Consider the following 25,079-nt stretch of genomic DNA (forward strand, 5'->3'; position numbering starts at 1 on the left):
CCCACCATTTTTAGATTTGTTTCATAAATATTTAATTTGTTACTGAAGTACTGTAACAATCAAACAGGAATAAATAAGCTTCCTGACAAGCCACAAAAATTATAAAAATAGAATGCAACTCTTAATATTTTCAGCAGTTACTCTCACAACTTCTGACAATTTAAGGTCTCTGATACTGTTATAAAAGCATAAAATTTTTCTTTCTTTTTAAACTCTTAATGGTAACAACCCATTTTCAATGATAATGTGGTTAGTGCTGGGGTGCAGTGCTGCCTGCCAGAAAGGCTACAGCCAGTGTAAGCAATTCCAAAACCAAATCACCCAAAGCTCGGACTGAGTGAAAACATTTCTGTAATGCTCAAAAGCATTTCTAAATATCTTTGCCTTTTAATCTCTCAAGTACCAAATTAATTTAATCTTTGTCTTTCCTGAAGCTGCAGTTAAGTACAGTACATTTTAATTCCATTTAGAAAATGAAAATTTTATTTCAAAGCAGGAAGAAATTTAAGAGTGTCAGACCGAGCAAAGGCCATCCCTTCCAGGCTCCAGTTTCCTGATGGGGGTTCACCAAACACCCCCAGGCAAGAGCAGTAAATACTCTTTTGCAACATTTAACTAACCTTGCTGGATTTTTCCTTCCATGACTCTTAATTTTATTTTTTTTCCCCCAAAACTTGCATGAGATTTAACATTCGCAATATGGTGTGGCAGTGAGTTCCAGAGTTTAATCAGGCTCTGCGTGAAGGGGATTCCCCTCTGCCTACACTCTCCATCGCTGCCTCTGCAGGACACCACAGGGTTTAGCACGGGAAGATCGATTGGGGAGAGCTCAAGTGCATTCGTCATCCTTCTCCATCTTTTATAGATTTTTTTTTTTTTTTAACTGAACTTAAGTCTGTACAAATGTGAGTGGAAAGAAGTGATGATCTAAATAACTGTCCAATAAATTATGCAAATTTAACCTTCAATTTATTGAACAGGAAAAAAGGTCACCAGCGTTTGCACTGAGATCAGTTAAGCCACCTGTACATTCAAGGTCTGATTTTCAAAAGCTCCCGTCTTACATGCGCAGCCTTTAGGGCCCAGATTTTCGGACGATATGCTTACTTCCCACCAGGATGCTTGCTGGTGTGTTTCTGAACAGGTGAGAGTAGCGGGTGCTGAGAACTGGAAAACCTGACTTCAGTGCCTGGTGCCACGGATGTCAGAGCACCCAGCCCCCTCCAAAAGCTGTGCAAAAGCAAATCAAACGAAGACCAGGCATGAAGCACCACAGACCTGGCATGCCTGAGACGGCCAGGCTACGCCCAGGAGCACGGGAAAGGCTGCGGGCAGTACACTGAGATCCGACTGCAGCTTGCTGTCTCAAGCCAACGCTAAAGAGGGTAACGCTGAACAAGAGCAACGCTGCGTAGGAGGAGAAAGCTACTACCCCTGACCTTCCGCGCAAGGCAAAAGGCTGGTGCTAACGCCACATGGGGCTCTCCACCATGTGCTCCCAAAAAGAAAGAGGGCTTAGAAACAGGCACGTGGGCTGACGGGAGCTTGGGGCATCTGTTTCATGGTAAGACGCTCAATCAGTTATACTCATCCACCAGGCAGTGGACTACTAATTTCATTCAGAAAATCTCTACTGAGAAAAGTTTTCTGACGACAGCTTTATCGGAAAGAAGCAGCTGAGGTCTGATGGTTGGACACCAAAGCTAGGCAGATATACGGCCAGAAATAAGCCACCCACTTTCCACAGTAAGTGCAATTAAGTTTTTGAACAATTTACGCAAAGAAATGCTGATTCACCCAAAATCATCCTTGAAAACATCCTGGCTCAGCATCTTCTTCCGAAACCCAGCCAGTGAACAGGTGTGAAAGCAAGGGGTAAACCGGGGGTTTTCTCCCTCCCTGCTTGCTGCTGGCACCGGTCCATGCCCAGCACACATCAGAGCAGGCTGAGCTTGCGCAAAGCCAGCCGTAAGGACTCGTGAGTCCTGCCTACCGCTCCCAGAACGTTTATTTGGCCGCTGGTGGCTGCAGGGACCGACCAACCTACCAACACCAACCACATGTCACTCTGCAAACAGAGACACTGTTTAAACTCTTAAAAAAACAGGGATAATTGACATTAAAAAGAAATTCAGCGCATATGTTTAGGAAAATACTAAAACATGAGATGAAATGGTCATATATGGTTTTGTTTTCTGTTATAACTACAATTCAGAAGTGGTCTTTGCATGAGTGGCTAGCTGTTCATGTAATTTGAAATCAGAAGTGTTTCTCTGACAAAAAATAACTAGTCTGCTTAAAAACAAATGACCCTACAAGATTCTGCTCCTTGTGTTTACAAAAGCTGCAAATGACTATGTGACTTCTCCATCTGCTATTAAAAAAAATCCTAATTATCAACAGTATGTTAAAAAAACCCTTTGTGATTCCAACATAATGATAACCGACAGCCTACCCCCCCCCCCCCCCCCCCCCCCAAAAAAAAAAAAAGATAAGAGTTACAAAAATACTGAGCCTCCCTTCTTTGGCATAAAGCAGAAACATTTTAAAATTTCTTCATGTCTGTTGGCACAAACCCTATCCTGTGCACTCCAGTACATTTTGGGACTTTGTTTCTAGAGATGTATTGCATGTTTTCTCATAGTAAATTGGGAATATTTGGTCAGACATCAGTTACATGTAAGGACTCCTTAAAACTGCAGCCTGACCTCCTTTTTTGACCACATCTGCTCTTAGAAGGAGATTTCATTTTCTATGCATTGCTTGTTTTATAAGGTAACTCATTCTACTACTGCATGAAGACTGATCAAAAAGTGTGTGTTGACAGGTGTGGAAGAAATGCAGTATCAGATGACATTTTCTTCACACTTCCACTCATTTTACCTGTCAATTCCCAAACAGATTTTTTTAAAATTTTTATTAGACTTTAAAATCCTAACCTTCCTGGAGGCGCAGGTTCAATAATACAGCCAAATTATGCTCTACACATTTTGCTATTTAACAACAATTCTTACGCATCAGAAGACTAGAGGAAAAAAAAAGGAAGAAAAAATATAACAATATGCCCCCAGATCCTGTTTTACTATTTCACATAAAAATAAATAATCCATATCAGCCTCTCCTGTGAAAGAACAAACAGTCGCTCACCAACCTCATATGAAGTGAAAGGATTAGTAGATGCCCCTTTTCTGAATGACATGGGCTGTTGCATATAAGATGGGAAATGATTTGAAATAAGAGCATTACCTAACTACAATGTAGTATTCAGTTGGATGCATTCACTGCCTCTGGATTCCACATACACAACTGTCTCATTAACGAAGGATTAAGATCAAAGCTTTCAGTTGTTGACTATGATCACAACTAATTATAGCACTTCTGACAATCACAAGTGCACATGGAATATCTTTAGCAAGAAGGGTTTCTATTATTGCTACTACTACTTTGTGAAATGAGCTGTTTTTACAAGATGGTATCCCCATTCTTTTGTGAATAAGCTCCTGCATTTACAGCAGGGTGGCAAAACCAATGAACAGAATCTAAACAACAGGGAAGGAAAATAATGATTACCTTTTTATTACAAAACAGACAAATTACCAACTGAATGATACAAGACAAATGAAGGCTGGGAAAGGTTTATCTAAGATTGTAGCAAATTACCATTAAACGTAGGAAAAAGGAAGTACCACAATGAGTTTTTACATAAGAAGCTGTTAATATAATTTAATTACTTGGAGAAAAGTGTGTGCCAAACTGGTATCCCTTCTAGTAGAGATCGATACTGGGGCACAGAACAATAAGTGTATTTACGTACTATATATAAATTATAATTTACTGCATTAGAGACAACTATTCTCATTCTTAGCACTGTAAGCTGGAGGACCAGCAGACAAAGTGCCGGTCCTTTTCACCTTTAATTACTTTCTCTTCATACATGCTTTCACCAAGACCACTTTCTGAACCCTGTCTAAAGAATAAAGGGGAGGGCAGAGTTCCTCCCACAGTCAACAGCACAAGGGAGACCTTGTGAGAATGAAAACCAGACATATCCCCAGTTTTAGTATTTTACCTGTAAGCAGCAGGTTGCTGCTGCTGCTGTTTTCTTTTTAGGGTTTTGGCGGGGGGGCAAATAGACAGCACTGCTGTGCTCCAAGGGTTGGCATCACCCCTGGCCTGGCAGGAGTTCTGGGAGCCAGATCTTTTGCCTCGTGGCTCATCAGCACATCTCCCTGCCTGGAAGCCAACTGCAGAGCAGTGAACTGCGCTGCTCACGATCAGAGCCCGCTACTCCTGTCCTTCAGGCCACTCAACTCCACCTGCCCACTTTTTAATTTTCAGCAAAGACGCTCAATAATGTGAACTCCCATTAAGTTATTCATTGATGTTAAGGCTCATCCATTTCAACTACATATTTATAGCTCAGCCTGATCACATAACCATTTAGCTGGGTTTTATTTATCTTGCATATTTGCTTTATCCTCGTGTTTTGACAGTTATATTTAAGACAGCCAAAAACTCTTTGAAAGTAAAGTGTCCTTCACAAAACCTGAGCATTCTGACTACAATGGTAGGGACTCCAAAAGCACAAAACATGGACTAACAGACCGGATAAAAACCAATACATTCTTCTGTCAGAAAAAATACATGCACGTTGGTACTGAATTAAGAAAAAAACCCCTGTAAAAGTAGTGGTTGTATGCTCAGGGATCACATGTGAAGCAATAAAAAGAATCACCAGTTCTGAGAGTTGACTTCTCCACCTTCAATTTCAAGCTGTCTTTTAGCTTCCAAAATTTTGTTAAATTAGTATCTGGTTTCAGCTGGGAAAACACTCTTCTGACTGAGCTAGCTGGGCCAGTCCGGGCAGGACAAGATGCAAAAAATGTGCTCCGGGGAGAATGGCCCTACCTGGAGCCTCTGGCAGAAAGCACCAGGGGAGATTCGAGGTCGACCCTTAGGGTTTTGGAGTCAGGGATACGGAGGATCCGAAGCCCGCTATACTCCAACTGAGAAGGAGATACTGGCAGCATATGAAGGGGTTCGAGCTGCTTCGGAAGTGGTTGGTACTGAAGCACAGCTCCTGCTGGCACCCCGACTGCCGGTGCTGGGCTGGATGTTCAAAGGGAGGGTCCCCTCTACACATCATGCAACTGATTATGCTACGTGGAGTAAGTGGGTCCCACTGATCACACAATGGGCTCAAATAGGAAACCCCAGTCGCCCAGGAATCTTGGAAGTGGTCACAGACTGGCCAGAAGGCAAAGATTTTGGAATATCTCCAGAGGAGGAGACGACACGTGCTGAAGAGGCCCCACTGTATAATAAACTGCCAGAAAATGAGAAGCAATTTGCCCTGTTCACTGACGGGTCCTGTCATCTTGTGGGAAAGCATCGGAGGTGGAAGGCTGCTGTATGGAGTCCTATACGACAAGTCACAGAAACTGCTGAAGGAGAAGGTGAACCGAGTCAGTTTGCAGAGGTGAAAGCCATCCAGCTGGCTTTAGATATTGCTGAACGAGAAAAGTGGCCAGTCCTTTATCTCTATACTGACTCATGGATGGTGGCAAATGCCCTGTGGGGGTGGCTGCAGCAATGGAAGCAGAGCAACTGGCAGCGCAGAGGCAAACCCATCTGGGCTGCCGCATTGTGGCAAGATATCGCTGCCTGGGTAGAGAACCTGGTTGTATAAGTTTGTCACGTAGATGCTCACGTAGCCAGGAGTTGGGCCACTGAAGAACATCAAAACAACCAGCAGGCGGATCAGGCTGCTAAGATTGAAGTGGCTCAGGTGGATCTGGACTGGCACATTATTTATAGCTTGGTGGGCCCATGACATCTCAGGACATTTAGGAAGGGATGCAACATATAGATGGGCTTGCGATCAAGGGGTGGACTTGACCACAGACAGTACTGCACAGGTTATCCATGAATGTGAAACGTGCTGCAATCAAGCAAGCCAAGCCTTTAAAGCCTCTGGTATGGAGGACGATGGCTGAAATATAAATATGGGGAAGCCTGGCAGATTGATTATATCACGCTCCCACCGACCTGCCAAGGCAAGTGCCATGTGCTTACAATGGTGGAAGCAACCACCGGATGGCTGGAACCGTATCCATGCACAATGCCACTGCCCAGAACACCATCCTGGGCTTTGAAAAGCAAGTCTTACGGTGACCTGGCACCCCAGAAAGAATTGAGTCAGACAATGGGACTCATTTCAACAACAACCTCATAGACACCTGGGCCAAAGAGCATGGCATATCACATCCCCTATCATGCACCTGCCTCTGGGAAAATCGAACAACACAATGGGCTGTTAAAGACTACCCCGAGAGCAATGGGTGGTGGGACATTCAAATATTGGGATACACATTTAGCAAAAGCCACCTGGTTAGTCAACACCAGGGACTCTGCCAATCGAGCTGGCCCTGTCCAGTCAAAACTTTTATGTACTGTAGAGGGGGATAAAGTCCCTGTAGTGCACATGAAAAATATGCTGGGGAAGACAGTCTGGGTTACTTCTGCCTTGGGCAAAGCAAAACCCATCCTTGTGATTGCTTTTGCTCAAAGACCTGGGTGCACTTGGTGGGTGATAGGGAAGGATGGGGAAGTCCAGTGTGTACCTCGAGGGAATTTCATTTTGGGCGAGAATAGCCAATGAATTAAATTGTATGATGTTAATTGCTATACAATCACTTCCATTGTGGCTATACGCCATATCAACGGTATTACAGTAAGAATCACCTAGACTAATGAACTTTAATGAAACCAAGCAAAGTGCAGTGACGATGGAACCAGAACTGGCTTCAGCATGCAACAATCCAACACCACACACCATCTCTCCTGCCCCTAAGGACTGTTATGACAGATGGACCCCAAAATTATGGACTAAATGAACTCAACAGATGTTTTAAAGGGATGGCCCATAGACTAAGGGAATGATATCTGTGTGCATATATCAAAAGACAGTAAAAGTGGTGGTGATTAATTGGAATTTATTGGAAAACGTAGGACCTGGGCATGACATAGATGGTATAGAATAAGGGGTGGATACTGTCCTGGTTTCAGCTGGGACAGAAGTTTGGTTTTTTTTTTCCTAGTACCCATAGTACTGTGTTTTAGATTTAGGATGAGAATAATGTTGATAACACATTGATGTTTTAGTTGTTGCTAAGTACTGCTTACACCAGTCAAGGACTTTTCAGCTTCCCATGCTCTGCCAGGTGCACAAGAAACTGGGAGTGGGCACAGCCAGGACAGCTGACCCAAACTGACCAAAGGGCTATTCCATACCATATGACATCATGCTCAGTATATAAGCTGGGGGGAGTTGGCTGGGGGGCAGTGATTGCTGCTCGGGGACTGGCTGGGTATTGGTCGGCGGGTGGTGAGCAACTGTATCATGCATTACTTGCTTTGTATGTTCTTTATTATTATTATTTTACGTTATTTTATTTCAATTATTAAACTGCTCTTATCTCAACCCCTGAGTTTTCTCACTTTTACTCTTCTGATTCTCTCCCCTATCCCACCAGGGGCAGGGGAGTGAGCGAGTGGCTGTCTGGTGCTTGGTTTCTGGCTACGATTAAACCACGACAATTAGCTGAATGTTCCTAAAGCAGATTAGAAAGCACCTTGTTTAAAAATGTCTACTAGTTTAATTGAAAGAGATTCCAGGCTCAGGTGACATGAAGAGAGTTAACACATGAAAGAGAACCCTGTGTTCCAGAGGGATGTTCTTCCCTTTCTTAACAGTCGGGTTATCTCATTGTTTTTATTAACCATCAAGGCTAAACTACTTTGTCGTAAAAGACTGTGCATAGTTTCTGTAATATTTCATAACTTGCATTAGTATTCAAAGAATAATTACAGGTCTGAAAGTAGAACTAAGTGTATTGAGATTGAGAAATCACATTTTTAAGTTACATTCCCTTTTGAACTTTACTTTGCAAAGACTGATCCTATCTTCTTTCATATGTTGTAACTTAAATAGTTGGCTTGGCATCAAAACAATAGGCAGCCTGAAAGACAGTTTAGTGAAATCCCTCATGAAGACTTCTTGAAGAAGAAAAAAAAATACCATACTCACATTATTCCTCATCTATTGCCTTAATTAAAGTTGATACTTGCCACTTAAACTAGGTTTCAGTTAAATTTTCTCATATAAGAATCCTTCTGTGCAAGAACTTCAAGATACATTTTCTATCCATGCTCAGCTAGAACTTGGCAACCATGACTGCAACTTCCTTTTCACCAGCCCTGACAAATGCAATTTTGCCTTGCTCATATCCATGTGACACTCATCTCAGCTATTAATTGCTCAGATCACACACACCGCCCCCACCCTGGAGTTCTTCAATTCATTTTGTGCTCAGGAGGAGGTCCCCAAAGCAAACTTTGCTCAAGCATCTTTGCAATACTCTGCTTCAAGGTCATTCTCTTTTGATTTGTCACCATAAATTTAAATATTTATGAGGGAAAAAAACCCATTAAATTCTTCACCTGTTACATCAAATGAGATTGCTGTGAACAAATACAAGACAGAAATACTCTCCTGAACATGCCTTCTGACAAGGTTGTAAACAAGAGTCATCAAAAGTTCCACACAGTAAAGAAAAAAGAACTGTGGTTAGACCCAACAAAACAAGTTACAGCAAAAACAGTGTCTACAACAATACATTACATTAATAAAATTCCCAGTGCTTGAAGTTAGTAGTAGTCTAACTCTTATATATGAAAACATTTGCATCATTTCCCTTTTGAATCCTAAACTTTACCCAACTGCTTTTTAAAAAGGCCCAGTCCAACCCTGGCTCCATGTGTGGTTCAAGGGCGAAATGCAAGCGTGAATTTATATAGATTAAAAGCCCAAAATTAGTCAGTTGCATCCACTAAAGGTGGTAGTCAAAATTAACAATTTAAATAGATTATATTAGAATTCATCCCATTACAGCTCCTAGGAACTGAATGGTAAGTGTCAAGCACTCACAATGAATAAAGAACTGCAAAAATATGTTTTTCTGAAGATTTCATCTACACTACTTGAAATTGGCCTCAACTTCACCAAGACGCATGAGTCGGCTGAGTTTTCATGCCAGAGAAAATAAAACCCAGCAGATACAGGCAATTCATGCTGGAGATGGTAGGAGAGGGACACATTTAAGTAAAGTCTTGAGAGGTAATGTCCCCTTTACCGCTAATTTCGCAAGTGGTAAGACAATTGAATATAAAGAACCTTTGTGATGAAGTAACAGGTGTCCTAGTGTGACTGGCTTACTGAATTTGTAGTAACTTGGGGTTTTTTATTAATACAAATAAAAGAATTCATATTTATTTTGCAGAATGGTTCCTTGCAATATCACTGCTTATAAAGGCAGATTTTTAGGGTTTGAAATGTTAGCACTACACTTCTGTATTTTAAATTATATCTCCTGTAGTGCCGTGACAAATTAGTACCCGTAGCTAGTTACTGCAATGAATATTTTCCAGCACTAGGCACTTTGTCAAAAAAAATGCATTCATGGCACGAACCAACTTTCAAGCTCTGCTGCTTTTATAGACGGGGTTTATGCAAGGAAGGAGGAAACTGACAACACTGAAACCTGTTGGTTCCCTCTGTTGTTAGCTGTAGGAATTCAGTACAATGATACCCCCCCCGTTTTATAAAAGGCTTTTTTAATGATACGTCAAAGTTTTCAAAAACTGACTGTGCCACCAGAGTACAGCTCACTCCCGCTTTAGATGCAGAACAAATGAAAACACGGCGGCATGAATTCCACTCCGTTCTGAACGCACCACGCCGTGGCTGCAGGAGCTGCTGGGAGAGCAGTCTCCTCTGCAACAGCTGACGCATGAAGCACATTTAAGAGAACAAATTTTCCCAGCTTTGAAGCTCCTTCTGTCCCCAAGTTAAGACTTGAACATTAAGGTAATTTCAAAATAGTACTTACTAAAAAAATATAATATAATTCCCATAGCTTTAAGGATGTTTAACAAGCAACAATTAAGAGACAAGTGAAAAAATTCATAGTATGACAATTTTAGTATGACAGTTAGACAGAAATCATTCCTTTATTAACAGCAATTTATCATCTTCTGTTATTCTTGTCAATACATACCCATTCTGAGATCATTAAATCTGAATTAACTGCCTGACAGATCCTAATGACTTCAAAGGAGCCATTATGGCCAGTCACACAGTAGAAGTTTGAGTCCTTATCTTGAATAGAAACTGTAGACAACATTGAACATCCTTATTAAAAATCAACACAGAGTGAGCATGTGGTCTGGCAGGCCAAAGGAATTGGTAACAAGATCCTTAAAGCCTTCTACTTCTACAGCAGTTATGTATCAATTCCCGTGTAGCTGGGTGATGAATGAAAAAATTGACAGCAGCAGTTCCTTCCCAACAGACAAATCATTTCTGTCAGACCTCAGAGCATCGGTCAAATTCGTTGATAGTGGAGAGAGTCTAAGGCTTTGCATGACAGGACAGACCCACCTTTTCAGATCAAGGCAAAAAGACTTCAGCAAGGAAGCAGAACAAAACATGTTTTGTTTTTTTTTTTTTCCTGTAGACAATGTGTTCAGGATATTAGTATTCAGTATTCATATTTTCAGTATTCATAGTTGTCCTGGTTTCGGCTGGGATAGAGTTAATTTTCTTCCTAGCAGCAGGCATAGTGCTGTGTTTTGGATTTAGGATGAGAAGAATGTTGATAACATGCTGATGTTTTTAGTTGTTGCCGAGTACTGCTTATGCTAGTCAAGGACTTTTTCAGCTTCCCATGCTCTGCCAGGCGCACAAGAAACTGGGAGGGGGCACAGCCAGAATAGTTGACCCAAACTGACCAAAGGGCTATTCCATACCATATGACGTCATGCTCAGTATAGAAACTGGGGGGGGGTGGCCAGGGAGCAGCGATCGCTGCTCGGGAACTGTCTGGGTATCGGTCGGCGGGTGGTGAGCAATTGCATTGTGCATCACTTGCTTCGTGTATCATTATTATTATTATCATTATTATACTGTTACTATTAGCATTACTATTTTACTTTATTTCAATTATTAAACTGTTCTTATCTCAACCCAGGAGTGTTTCTCACTCTTACTCCTCCGATTCTCTCCCCCATCCCATCGGGGTAGGGGGAGTGAGCGAGCGGCTGCGTGGTACTGAGTTGCTGGCTGGGGCTAAACCACGACAATAGTATATGAGTATCTGTGACAAGAGAACATCCTCAGGTTTTGGTTCAGGCCACTTTCAACGCACTACGAGAAAAATAAACTCCCATCCCACCCTTTCATCACCCTTTGCCCACTACTGAAGAGAAACCCAACTGTTATCCACTATTCCATATTGCTCTCTGTAAAATCTAACTAGTTTATCCTGCAAAGCAAACTACAGCTAGGCAAAGGAAAAATGTGCTTTTAGCATCCACCTTGTCTCCTGCCTAAGAGAGGCTCACTGTGTTTTTTTATAGGGAGCAACAATAATGTGAACACTGGAGAAAAAAGGGAATAAAGAATGGAGGAAATAAATGAATGGGGTGGGGGGAGGCACAAAGATCAAATAGAAAGATTAAGTTAAGAGTGACGGGGGGAGGGGGGGGGGGCAGGGGGAAAAGACAGGACAGAACAGGAAACTTCATTGTTTTTCTTCTTTTCTTCCGTGGGATTGGGCTGAGGGTGGTGTCTGTGCTACAGCCAGATAAAAAAAACTCCTTCAGCAACATTAGATTGGTACCAAGGACAAAATCTCACTTAAGTGCTGAAACATTGTATTCAGCACGTCTATTATTTTCATTACCATTTCTATTCAGCAAAATGATGAAGAATAAGGAGAAACAGCATGGTGATGCTGAAACAATACATGAAATCAGAGGAAAAGAAAGTTATTTTAGGAACAGAAATAACAGCTTTATAGATCAGGGTATACAACACTGAAATAACATGAACATACAAGAACAAAAATATAACTAAAGTAGCTTGGAAAGTGTACCCGATAGACTCAAATGTTGTTTGAGAAACTACTGAAGGAATTAAAAAAAAACCAAACCAAAACAAAAACAACCAGAAAAAAGCCCTCTGGGAGATCTATTTTTAAAGACAAGACCAGCTCTATTTTTCCTCACCACCAGTTGTGCAAATGAAGCCAAGCAGCTCAAGTACTCAACCTAACTCCATTTTCCTTAAAGAGAAAATGACCCACACCAAAAACTGGGAATCCCAAAGTAAACCAAGGTAACTAGGGAAAGAACACAAATAGTAATGTTCTTGGCATTGTTTTATTGAACTGAACCTAAGGGGGACGGGGAGAGGAACACCAACAACTTTCATGAGATAGAGAGGAATCTCCTGGGCTTATCTGAATATCCTAATGAATATGATATATAGCAAATTTAGAAGTTGTTTCCTATTTCATTTCTGATTCCACATGCTGCGAGAGAATTGCCAGTCTTAGAAGACCATTTATCCCTGCAAACAGCATGAGCTGAACAACTTCTGCTGCCAAGAGACAAGTTTGAAGAAGGAAGACAATCTAATTTCCAAGTTTCATTCAACCTATAATACTCTTTTTGAGATTGTGGCCGAGGTCACCCCTTGTAGTGGAAGATTTCCTGCAAAAAGATCACTACGTTGACTGGAAGTGTAATACAGTAAACTCTACCGGCTCGCTATTACAAGCAGTTGGTGCTATGATTTTACCTACAACCTGTATAAGAAAGGCAACACCACTGCATCATCGATGTGACAAATCGGAATCTCATCCCTCCAAGTTTTACTGTGTAAGAATAATTCTCATGAAGTCTGTTTTGTGATGTGACTGCTCTTTTAGTCAGCAACACCCTTCCCCTCTGTGTAATAATTTTGCAGCAGTATGAAAGCCAGAAATGAAACACTCAGATTTGAAGTGCTGGGTGAGTAACTACAGCTCTGTATGCAAGATGCACGATCTTTGGAGATCTTTGAGTCTGCACATAGTCCCACTGCAGAATTTGGACAAAGAAATGCATCCATATGGCTCAGCTTGAAGAGCAGCAGCCAAAAGCAAGCTGTAAAAACTGGACGTTTAACAAAACTGCAATCTTGCAAGAGTCTAGATCTACTGCAAGTCCTTATTTATGCTGTTGTCCAGCCTTCAGAAAAATATCATAGACCTTTTAGTAATGCTGACAAAAGGCAGTAATAATTCTTAATTCCTTCCAGGTGTGTGAAAAGGCTGACTTCTTCAACAAAAACCAGCGTATACTGACCATAAAAGTAGAATGGTCACTACAAAAGGCCAACAGCTATTCTTTATTTAATCCTACCTTGTTGGACATGAAATGTAAGGATGAACGGCCTCCCCCCCCTTTTTTTTTTATTTCTGGGGAAAGGAACAGGTCCTGTCACAAGAGGTGTACTATCAGAGGTAGGTGACTTTCATTTGCCTCATACAGATCAAGGCAAATGCCTGAAGTATCCAAAGCTCTGTGCTGGTAAATCATATTCAGTCCTGTCATTCTTCCCTTGCTAACTGAGACTACTTCCAGATGCAAAGCAGTAAAAGGTTCAGTTTCTCAGCTGTTTTCCAGTATTAGTTTTGATGGCCATCATCTTGTCAGGGATCCAATCACCACTTACACATGATACTAACCCACATGTGACTGAAAAAGGTAATCATCCTTTACAAATTCTCTGTTTGCCATAACAGTAAAGAATAAACACAGCCTTATCTTGGCTACCTGAAACTAAATGTACAAGAGCTCAAGTGGCTTTTCCAGGCTTATTGTTCAACATCTCTCTCACCACGGTGTTTTTTCTATGCCTCTAATCTGCATGAGCCAGCTATCTTCAGTTTACTTTTCTTTCCTCCTTCCCTGTCTACAATATCAACTGCTCGTCAATATCAGTTACCCTGCATGTTTCACTGCATAAATCTCTCTTCTTTAAAATTCTCTTTTTTTCTACTACTGTCCTAATTTAACTCATTACAAAGTGCCAGTTTCTCTTGCCTGTCGTAGGGCACGCAATCATAGATAAACCATGTTTTGCATCTCTGGAAACATCCTGTGTTAGGCATTGTTGGTTCAAAATTTCATTCTTTTAGCAAATATGTTATAGACCTCACTCCAATCTACTACATAGTTCTTCTCTCTCTTCACTACATCTTCTGTCTTGTTGCAGAAGCTGATCACTGTCCATAAGGTATCCTCCTCACCCGCCTTGTGGTAGACTTTTTCCACATCCCTCCATGGAGCTTTGCCATGAACAGCTCTAAAAGATGCCGAGATGACATGCAGCTGGAGCACCAGAGCAGCAATCCTACCTCTGCAACTCCTCTTGCTCCCACTCCAATAAAATACAGGTCAGGTGCTCTGCTCCACGACACACACAGCACACCTTGATGTCCGCATTTGTGTTCATTTTTAAGTTTTCTACTTATGGCAAATATTCCGAGGTGCAGTTTGGAAAATATTTTACTGAAAGCAGCCCTAACGTGCTGCTTCTGTTCTGCTCCTCCATGCCCTGTAAGCAGGCAGGACAGTGAGATACCTACTCACTCTTTAATGTTTCAGATGTACATGGCAGCCAATACTCTCCTGAGAGTATGCACAGGCAAGGCAGATGGAAGTGGAGCATACCAGAGGCTCCTGAACCATAACGCAGCTGATAAATCCAGCATCTGATTCAATACCTTGTGATGGAGAAAGCCATTCTTCCCAAAACAAAAATCACAGTGCGAACAGTCTTTCTTCATGGAAAATGATCATTAAAATAAATGCGTTAAACAAAATAAGTGGGAGGTGATTCACATCCACGTGCATCACAGCCGTCAGGGAAACCTAAAAATCAAATGTCATTTTCTCCCCTTTTCATTACAAATACGAAGTATTCAATCAAACTAAAACCAACCAACCAACAAAAAGAATCAGTTCTTCCGAGGCTGGAAATAAATATTCTAGTGTTTATAACGAGCTTATATTGCTTTGAGTAAAAAAGGTGAGAAATAACATGTGAAAATACACTGTAAAAACTAGGAGCTATTTTTAAACTTACCTGAAGCTTTGTGTTTTTTCCTGCACGTGGCATTGTACGTGCACACACAGAGACACACAAAATGTCAGTACACTTTGGCAGAAAACTAAGAGAAGGTGAGTGAGAAGGTCTCGTCTAAGGAAGTGTTAGGCTTTTAGCTACCTACTTGCAGAGCCCCGTCTACAGCACCAGGAAGTCTCCCACTACCATGCTGGGTTAGCGAGAGGCTAGTGAGGATCTAGCGCTGAGCGGAGGCGTTGGATAGACCGCGGCCGGGGGTTAGTGTGAGCCCAGGCCCGCTGCCGAGCGGCGGGAGGCGTGGAGGGGCACTTACTGACACTGCCACAGACCGCCATGCAGTACTCCTCCGAGTCAAAGTTGTTCCGGTTCCCGCCGCAGCCGCCGTAAAAGAAGGGCGCGCACTTTCCTTCGGCCACGTCAAAGTACCAGCGGGAGATCATCGCGCGGCAGGGACCAGTCTCGGCTTGCTCAGAGCACACCTCTAGTCACAGGAGACCCGGAGGAACCACATTTAGCATGTAAACGGTATTGTCTTGGTTGCTTAATTAGGTGCCTCCCAGTGTCCACGCACGCGAGCGAGGAAGGAGATGCACCAAGGAGGTGTTTCGGGGAACAGGAAACCCTTCCCCAGAAAACCACCCCAGAACCAACGAAGGTTAAATTTTGAACTGATTCAGACTCGTGCCACTAAGTCTCCCTACCCTGCCTATACTTCTATGTTTTTAGCTACTTTATCTGCACACACTGAGGGGTGTTGCCCTGAAACAAGCTCCAGCACGGTGGCAATGGTACAAGTGTGAAGTTTAGTCTGCTTCCAGGCCAGAGGGGTACAGCCACTGGCTGCCCGTGGGGTCTGCCAATGGCCCCAGGCACATTCCTGCCCAAGCAGCCCACTCGGTACCTGTCTGGAAGGGGAACATCTGAAAGCAGAAAGGAGCCACATTTTTTCTTGGTGTTTTTTAGCTATATACCCCACTCCCTGCCCAAATTGAGGTGGTTTCCTAGCTTACAAAAAAGAAAAAAAATCAAACCCAAAATATTTATGAGTTATCTAGGAAAACAAATTCTCTTCAGACACCTATTTATATAGAGTCACTGCCGAAGAAACTCCCTCTTGCAAGCTGCCCGGCACAGCATTTTTAATTCACAGTTTGAGGGCTCACATATATAAAATTACTGCCATAGCTCTAACCCATCCAGGGGAGGAAATCTCATCCCCAGTGAATATATACAGGAAAAAAATTAAAACTGTTTGTGTTCATTGCGAGCTGCCACAGTCTCTGACTACATCCTGCAACACATGTAAACCTGAGGGAAGAACCAAACCACAGAAATTAAAGGAAGACAAAGCAAATTCTGCCTGCAATTTGGAATTCAGCCAATTACACATGTAAATGTATAGCCCTTTACCAATAATGTTCCAAACAGACAAAACCAGTTTTATCTTTCAACGTGCTGCATAAGTCATTTCAAACCTACATAACGTTAAACACCAATATGCCCCTCATTTGCTTTCATCCCACGCACTGCATCGGCAAACTGGTACGTTCAACTAGAAGCTTCTAAATTCTCTGCATGTATTTGAATTTTGTGGAAGGCAGATCTCTAAGGGTTGAAAGGTATGAAGAAATACCAGTGCATTAGCACTGAAAATCCCTGCACGCTCATCACCTCTCAGATGTTGGCTACAAAGAATCCCACTTTGCAGAGTCTGTCTTGATCCATCACTTCACTCTCCCCAGGAGCACCGCTATTTATAAACAGGTTTTATGTCCCACTGTCATTGGCAGTCAGTATATACCTACATTTCCTTAAATATATAATGTAGGTATAATTTTACATGTGTTTAACATATTCACATATCTATAAATAATGTCAAGAATCAATTTTAGGGAGCATACATTTGGTCTTAGAGAAACAGATCCAAGTGTATGCAGCCATCAGGGATGTGCTACAAATGTCACAATTCTGTACCGAGCAATTAGTGGGAAAGGAATAGCAGGGGGTGAAAGAATACTAGGGTTTTTTTACTTTAAGAAAAAATGAAGTAAGTATATTTAATTGTACAACACATTAATTACAATTAATTGTATACTACCATATGATTAATTATAGACCACATTTAGTACACAAGTGTTTTTTCTGACTTATTTTAAAATCAAATCCAGCCCCGCCGTGCAATTATACAGTCAAATCTTCACACAAAGCTAACTTTGCACAGCCTTGGAAGAGCTGCCACATGTCAATTAAAAATGAATAGTGACTCTTGACATTAGAGAGACAGGTATAATCAAGAGAATTTTTGCTGACGGGAAATGTCAGTTCAAAAAACACAAAGGTCTCAACAACTCAGTCTTTCTTAGTTAATGTTGACTATGGGCTGGCTTCTATCCACACAGTAAGTGCCTTCTAGATTTCCCTCAACATACTAGTTCTGCTATAAAGTCTGATTTATTTCATTTTGCATTGTTAAAGTGTTATCAGGATGGGAACGGCTCATAGATTTAATCTGAAATTTCCTATAGGTACCTCTCTCACAGAAACAGCAGCAGAAATATTTTTTTTTTTTTTTTGCATGTGTGAAAGCAAAGGTAATTGCCCATCAAACAGCTGATGCTAGTGATAACAAGGAATTGGCTCTTTGGAAACTAAAGGCATTTATACATGTGAAGATGCACTTGAACAAGCATTCAGGAAACCACAGGGTAACACTTAAAAACAGCAAGCCTGAAGTACTGCAGCCCAGGGTTGTGGGCAGGGACCTGCCCCACCCGCCACCTCCCACCAGGCTGGTGGTGACAGTGCAGGGACATCCTTCCCTCCAGCCTGCACAGCCACCGCCCTGCTGCTGGCGAGACCTAAATGGTACTTATTTCATCGCAGAGAGAAACGGTCTACTGTGCAAACAGTTTATGACCTAAATGAAGCTTAAACGAGAGGGGGAGAAAATGCTCTGGGTTACTGTTTCACAATCGCTCTGTTTGAGGGAAGGGTGTTGCTGGTCCAGTCTAGCAAACTTCTTGCTGCTGTCACCCCTTTCCCAGTGTCACCACCACCATCTACCACTGCCTGTTCTCTGTGGAGGGCTCAGAGTAGCATTCCTTCACCCCTCCTTCGGGGCAAAGGTACATTTTTAAACCAGCTTCAATGCCTGGGAAAGGTCCCATCGCTCCTGTAGGTGGGCCAGTTGCTCCTCCCATGCTCCTCCGTATCCCCATCACTCTTCCTTATAGAAAAAAGCCACCGCATGTGATCCTCAGCTCTGCCACCTCCTCTGAGAAGATGGGGAAATGAAGCGCAGAGGTGGGAAGTTCAACAGGGTTTTTTGGGCTATTAACCCAAATACCATTTCCCGTTTCGCTGCTACCGAGTGTAGCAATTAATGCCTCTGATAGATGAGCTATGGTATTTTCACAGATATTAGCAGTAGGCAGGCAGCATACACTGCTAAAAGATTCATCAAAAAATTAAAAGCTGTCTTTGCCTCATATATTAATCTTGACACTGAAATCTGATTAAAAGATGAGTTACTCTTTGCCACTGTGTAATTCAGTTTTACTTGATACCACAAATAATCTGTATTCAGTACAGCATTAAACGGTGAGCTTTGCTTTGTTTAAGGAACTTGCTCACCCTCTTCCCCCAAGAGATGCATTTTTGCCTTTGGCTCCATGAAACTGGATAAAATTAAAGAGGACAAGCCTTTGCCATAACCCAGGTTCATAAGCTGTCTGAATTCTGTTTTCAGATGTTTACAGTTTTCAAACCATCCTTCTTCAATAGTAGAATTCCGCTCGTCTTCTCTGTGCCCTAAACCAAAGACTACAGTTGCCAATACCCTCCTTCTTTGAAACCTTAGATATGACAAATTATTTTTGAGATAATCAGGAAAGTTCAATTCAACTTTCCTCATTCCAAGCTTCTTATACTTATTCCAGCCTCTCGATGCAAACGAGTTGTTTCTAACCAAGCAGGTAGATCATTCCTTGAAGCACAGTGCTGTAGCAAAGCTTTTTGATTTGCTTTTGAATTAATAGTTAAAGCGATACACTGAAAACTAATCAGTTACACTAAACATAGGCACTGACTGTGTTATTTTTTCTTTGAAAAGAACAGACTTCGGCACCCTAGGAAATACACAGTCTTCAAGTATGTGGACATTGATTTATAGTGCCTTTACAGAAAGTACTTCCATAAACACTCATTTACCAAAATGCTCTAAGTAGAGCTAATTAGAATTTATGTGCAAACATTTTAGATACTTTTGATGATCAGTTTTTAGAGAGGGAAATATAAAATATGGTTCTGAATGGCATTTTAAAATTTTTCATTACCATATAAATGGGTTTTTCTCTGTTCCTTGAAGAAAACCGATTTTAAATCAAAGGGAAATTATAATTATTTCAAAATCTCAAGTGCATGCTTTTTTTTCCACATGGGACTAACACTTACTCTGCGAACGCCAACATTTTCAATTGAGGAATCTGAAATAAAAATTAAACTTCTAATGGCGGGGGGGGGGGGAATTAAAGCTACATTTACATGCTTCTATCACTGTAAACATCAAGGTTACTCAGTATTTTCGTTAGGATTTGAATTTATTTACATGATCATGAGAACTAAGCTCATTTAAATGCTGGCACAGTCAGTCCCAAACCTTAAACCAGAAGTTAAATTGGAAGAGATTTAAGAAAAAGGACAAACAGGAGGAGTTAGACTATCAACTCCAACCTGTCTTGGAAGTTGAGTCCTATGTTTAGTTTACACCTCTGAAAAACCTCTTTAACTTAACGTTACAGTAGAAAGATACCATCATGCTGGCTTATAAATATCACAAGTTCTTCAATTTAGCCACAGTAATGGAAAATATACTATATTACGACTCTTTCTATACTACAAGCCCTTCAAGTTTGAAGTTGATATTGTCAAGTACATACAAATAAATCATACTAGTGGTATGAAACAACTCACTAGCACTGGTATGTGTCTGCTCTGTGTATTTTGCTGTCAGGTCAAACTGTGCATCATAATCATGCAGGACCCAAGCAAGTCTTAAACAAGGTCCTAAAACACTTAGCTACTTAAGTATATGGGATGACAATCTTATATTTTACCATTTATATTTTACTAAAGAACAGAGTAATTGATTAATACAAGAGAGGTCAAAGGAATAAACCTCTCAAATATATATCTTAGAATCACAGAATGCTTTGGGTTGGAAGGGACCTTTAGAGGCCATCTAGCCCAACGCCCCTGCAGTGAGCAGGGACAGCTTTAACCAGATCAGGGTGCTCAGAGCCCCATCCAACCTGACCTGGAATGTTTCCAGGGATGGGGCATCTACCACCTCTCTGGGCAACCTGTTCCAGTGCTTCACCACCTTCACTGTAAAAAATTTCTTCCTTATATCCAGTCTAAATCTACCCTCCTTTAGTTTAAAACCATTGCTCCTTGTCCTGTCACAAATATCATGAGGTATATGCTCCACTTTATCATGCGCTAGTATATGTAACATTACAACTAGAGTAATTTTGGCCTCTGTGTCTTCAGAAAGAGAGAGCTATAGTTTGAGGATATTAATACATATGTATCTATATTAGTCTCCATTTTTTAACTAGCTGAGAAAAATTAGACAAGAGTAAATGCACTCTTTCTTTTAGTTATACTGTTCGTGTTCCAAAAAGGCACAATACTGTTTTGCTCAATGAATTAAAAGGGAATATTTAAAGATACTTTCACTGAAACAAAACCTGCCTCATTCTGAATATATGGTTAGAAGAGGCAGCCAAATTTTAGTTTGAGTATTCAAAGACAAAAGCTAATTTCAGAAGAGGTTTTTGGAATTAGGAGAAGACAGCTGTGAAGCTGGCACATATTCTAGAAATAAAGTTGGTGCACAAGCTACACAATTGCTAAAATACTTTCTACAGAGAGAGTCAAAAGAAGAAAGCAAAACGATGACTTCTAAATGCAATACTGAAGAACAGCTCTTCTAAAACTGTTAAATACCCTAAAATTGTAATTTCCATCCTGTGCAATTAAGACTGAATTTCTCTCTCTAATGTTTATTCTTAAGCTACTGGAGGGCGATATTTGGAATATGAAAAAAATTCAATTGTATACTTGGCTAGAATACAAAGCCTTACAGTTCTGAAATGGAACAAATATGTGAAAATGCATTTTATATTTACTTGTGCACACCACCACAACACAACTACATTTTGAACCAAGGTGCCATATAGTTCCTACTGATGTCCAGCACCCAAACAAAAAGCCAAGCTTGGTTTTAAATGTAGGTCAATAAAATTTCATGAATTTATGACATTTTCTCTAGGGAAACAGATTCTTGGGGGATTTCTTCTGGCAGGATATATTTCAAATGAAACCACACTCCACCCTCCAACCTTACATAAAACACTATTACTGTGTTTAGTATTTCAGTGCTTTTGCTCTTGACCCGAAACAGTAATAATATATTGCTTTTCCGTCAACAAGATTACTAGATCATAAAAAAGGTTTCTTCCAATTGCAACGTATCTTGAAGTATTATGTTATGGTGGAATAGCTGTGCTTTAAATTATAATGTCTAATTAAAAGCTATCAGTTATTTTAATGCAAATCCATCAGGTTAATTTTATCAGCTCTTGTTCATAGGCTAGAGTAGATTATCATTCTTAATGAAGATCTAACAAAAAACCAGTAGAGTTATCATAATGTGTACTACTCATACAGCAACCTATCAATGTTTTCTTAATATGGAATACAATCACACATTATCCCTTTCCAACTAAAGCATACTGCATAGTCTTGAAGCAAATGAAGAAGAACAAGGAACTACTACTTTAAAAGAAAGATAATAACTTTTCAAAGAAGAAAGTGGGGCAAAGCTAGGGAGGGTGAAAAAAAGCCCAATTACTCTAGCATACGCTACTAATATTATCCCAAAATTTACAGCTGATAGGTCTAGCAATCAGGGTTAACCTCCCTTTGCCTTAGAATAGATGGTAGCTGTCACTGAATGGAGTTAAAGTCTTTTAGACATAAAAATCTTCAGCAAAAATCCCTATGCTAGATCAATAAAGCTAAGAGCTACCACACAAACATCAGTCTACTTTTCTCTTGCTAGGAAACCAGCATACGGTCTCTCACTTGCAACTGCAGACTGTAAACACAGTTAAAATGTCACGTCAAGCAGCACTGCTTAAATTCTTTCCTAACTGTTTAAAGAAATCCAGCTGAATTAGAGAAAGCAAAACCAATTGCTAAAGGGCAACATTATACGCTAGGCGAGGCAGGTCAAGCGTATGCTGCTGAATCCCCCGCATCTGCTGATAGGTATGCGAAGAAGCTGCCAAGTGTTTTCTGCCAGGCTGCTGTGCTGACCCCGCTGCTCTCCGTTAAATGAGACCTGATTGACTGCTATGTTGATGGGAAGCACTAAGCTGAAATTGCTTATTCTTTGTTGTACACCAAGAGAGACTGATTTTTCTTGTCACCTACTGTGCTGAAGGAGAGCAGAAACGAAATCGCAAACAATTGCACATGACGGGGGAGCAGCGCTCCTGCTTGCTTCAGTCACGCGCTGGAAGAATCTCCTGGAGCCTGGATGCCTTGGGAGCAGCTCTGCAACGCCCGAGATGCTGCAGTGATAACAGCAGAAATCAAACTGCTCCCTACTTCAATCCTGGCCAGCAGAGTGTCACCTCTCTTGCTCCATATAGAGACAAAAGTCAAGAGCCACAGTTTTCCTGCAGGGCTTCATAAACAAGCCGCACTTTCTTCAGCACAAATTCGGTGATAACACCTCCCAGTGACCAAAGGTGAAAAATGTCAACCTGCTGCAGAAACTGAATGAAAAGACTGTCCTCCTGTCAATGACCTCTCCCATTCTCTAGGCAAGACTAACTTCCTTTTCACTGGAAATAAGTTTGCAAGTAGTTCTGCTATTGCTATTTTGATCACAATTCATTAAAATATGCACAGAAATAAAATTGCCTGACAAATTGATTCTACAATAGCTCAAGTGTCTTTAAAGTATAACATTACAGTTGTGCTTCTCAATTATTTATGGTTGATGGCAATCATTCCATTGATTTGGGGGAGAAAGGGCTCAGTACCAGCCCACAATTAGATCCTAATTTATGGGTTTAGAACAGTTGCTCTTTGTTGATTTCACATAGGAAAAGCAACTCCTCTCAAATTGGACAAACCCACTCTCTGTGCTCTTTAATGCTAATGACATAGTATTAGTTACAGCTTCATAAAGCATACATAAAACTGCTGTAAAGTGTCTGTGAAGAGCATCCTAGGATATGTTTTATGAACTGCACTTGGTAACGCTTGGGAAAAGCAGCCTGAGCAGAGCTCACGTCCATGAGAACGAAGCTCTGACACTTAACCCCATCTGGAAAGGCTTTCAAGGTGTCTCGATAGGATGGACCACTTCTTAATATGTACGTTGTCTACAAGGCACCTCTGCCTCTTTCATTTGCGCTGACAGTGACAAACTTTTCTGTCTGCAACAGCAAGACAACAGCAGATGTTCACCGCAGAAGTTCCCATGCTGGATCTGCTGGCTGCATCAGGAGGACAAGGACGCTGTAGGAAGCTTTCTCTCAAGTGCAGCAAGGGAAGTAAAAGCAAGGGCCAAGGCTTTAAGTTATTTGGACACTTCTACATTTACAAATAAGCATATGCGTAGTGCAGCTCTGTCAGATACCAGTTACACACACTCAGGGACAGTCTCGGCACCCTCTGCCCCAGGACGGCTGGAGGTCAGAAAGCCCAAAGGGCTGTGGCAGAACTGTGCCGAAAACTTGTACTGGTAACAGATTGCCCTCACCTCACTTGCAGCAACACGTATTTTACTCAGAGGCACCCAAGGGGGGAAATTTTTGACTTGGGAAAAACAGGACAATAGTGTTTCATTGTCAGCTAGCAAGTGTATACATTTCTAAAGGATTTTTAAAAGGTGGCTTCAACAGTTTGCCTCATCTCTTTTGTATTTTACATTCGTATTATTACACACTATTATTCTGAAGGCTAAACATCTTAACCTCTTTGAAATGTCAACCTCAGTAAAGAAACACGCTCTACCTAATTTGTCCTCATTTCCACTCATCCAAAATCCCATTAAAGTCAAGTGTTCTTTTTTTTTCACTCTCAATATTCATTTACCAGTGAGAACAGGGCGTTTTATCCCCAGGTGGTGAAAGCTCACATATGGAAATATATTTAATTGGTTTAAAGATTTAAACATAATCTCCTCCCACCCCCTCCTCACTGAAATGGCTCTCCAATAACCAAGCAAAACACTCAACGCAGTTATACAAGACAGAAGCGCACAAGACTGTGTTGCCAGCCTTAGAAAGAAACGTTTGCAAGTCATTTTAGCAAAGCATTAGCGCTTTTGATTAGCGAGCTTATCTGCACATAGACCGAACAGAAAAACCTAAATGAAGTAACTCTGTTTTTAACAAAGCATCCCCTGGGCACCCTTCTGTCCCCAGCGTGCATGATGAATTGTAGCCGGCAGCCCTCTGCTCCGTACCTGCTCTGCCAAACATCGGCACCACGGTTCAAGAGAAAAGGATGCTACCACATGCAAAATGGGGTACTCTGCTGGCACTTCAGTCCCAAGCAGCCCCAGGGGCAGCGGGTGGGAAAGCAAGGGGAGAGGAAAGGAGCCAGGCCAGGTGTTTTCTGCCTCATTTCATGACCAACCCAATCACTGCCATTTTTCCTCTGTCTCCTGCACGTCCCAACTCCTTTCTTTTCAACTGTAGCCTTTTATCTCATTTTCTGCCATCATCTCTAGCACTTACTGGAAAAGATGTAAGCACTGTAGAAAAACTGACATCTATCTTACCGAGATTTATACCACACAGAATTGTACTTATTAAAATAGAAATACAAGGATAATTCATTCAATTATGTATTGTAGAAGAGATGTGACATTTAAAAATATTATGTTGTCCACGGACTAGGGCAAAATTCAAAGTTTAAATGCAATTATGTTAATAACTACAAAATGTCATGAAAA

General features: G+C 41.3%; 1 protein-coding gene across 11 annotated transcripts in view; it reads right to left on the reverse strand.

The window, feature by feature from the left end:
• Positions 1-25,079, reverse strand: part of APP (amyloid beta precursor protein) — a 190,244-nt gene that overhangs the window by 74,818 nt on the left and 90,347 nt on the right. For 2 of the 11 annotated variants that reach the window (XM_075728034.1, XM_075728029.1), the window contains exons 6-8: positions 15,351-15,518; positions 9,716-9,729; positions 7,533-7,575 (exon numbers count right to left, since the gene is read on the reverse strand). The exons of 3 other annotated variants lie outside the window; for them this stretch is intronic. In XM_075728034.1, coding sequence (XP_075584149.1) covers positions 7,533-7,575; positions 9,716-9,729; positions 15,351-15,518 — 225 coding nt within the window. Of the gene's footprint in view, positions 1-1,529; positions 1,573-7,352; positions 7,396-7,532; positions 7,576-9,715; positions 9,730-12,665; positions 12,669-14,523; positions 14,541-15,346; positions 15,519-25,079 lie in introns of all 11 variants that reach the window. 6 more of the 11 variants (XM_075728033.1, XM_075728027.1, XM_075728030.1 and 3 more) reach the window with 5 other exon arrangements.

The sequence above is a fragment of the Pelecanus crispus genome, chromosome 1 (genome assembly GCF_030463565.1).
Source record: "Pelecanus crispus isolate bPelCri1 chromosome 1, bPelCri1.pri, whole genome shotgun sequence".
Lineage (NCBI taxonomy): Eukaryota > Metazoa > Chordata > Aves > Pelecaniformes > Pelecanidae > Pelecanus > Pelecanus crispus.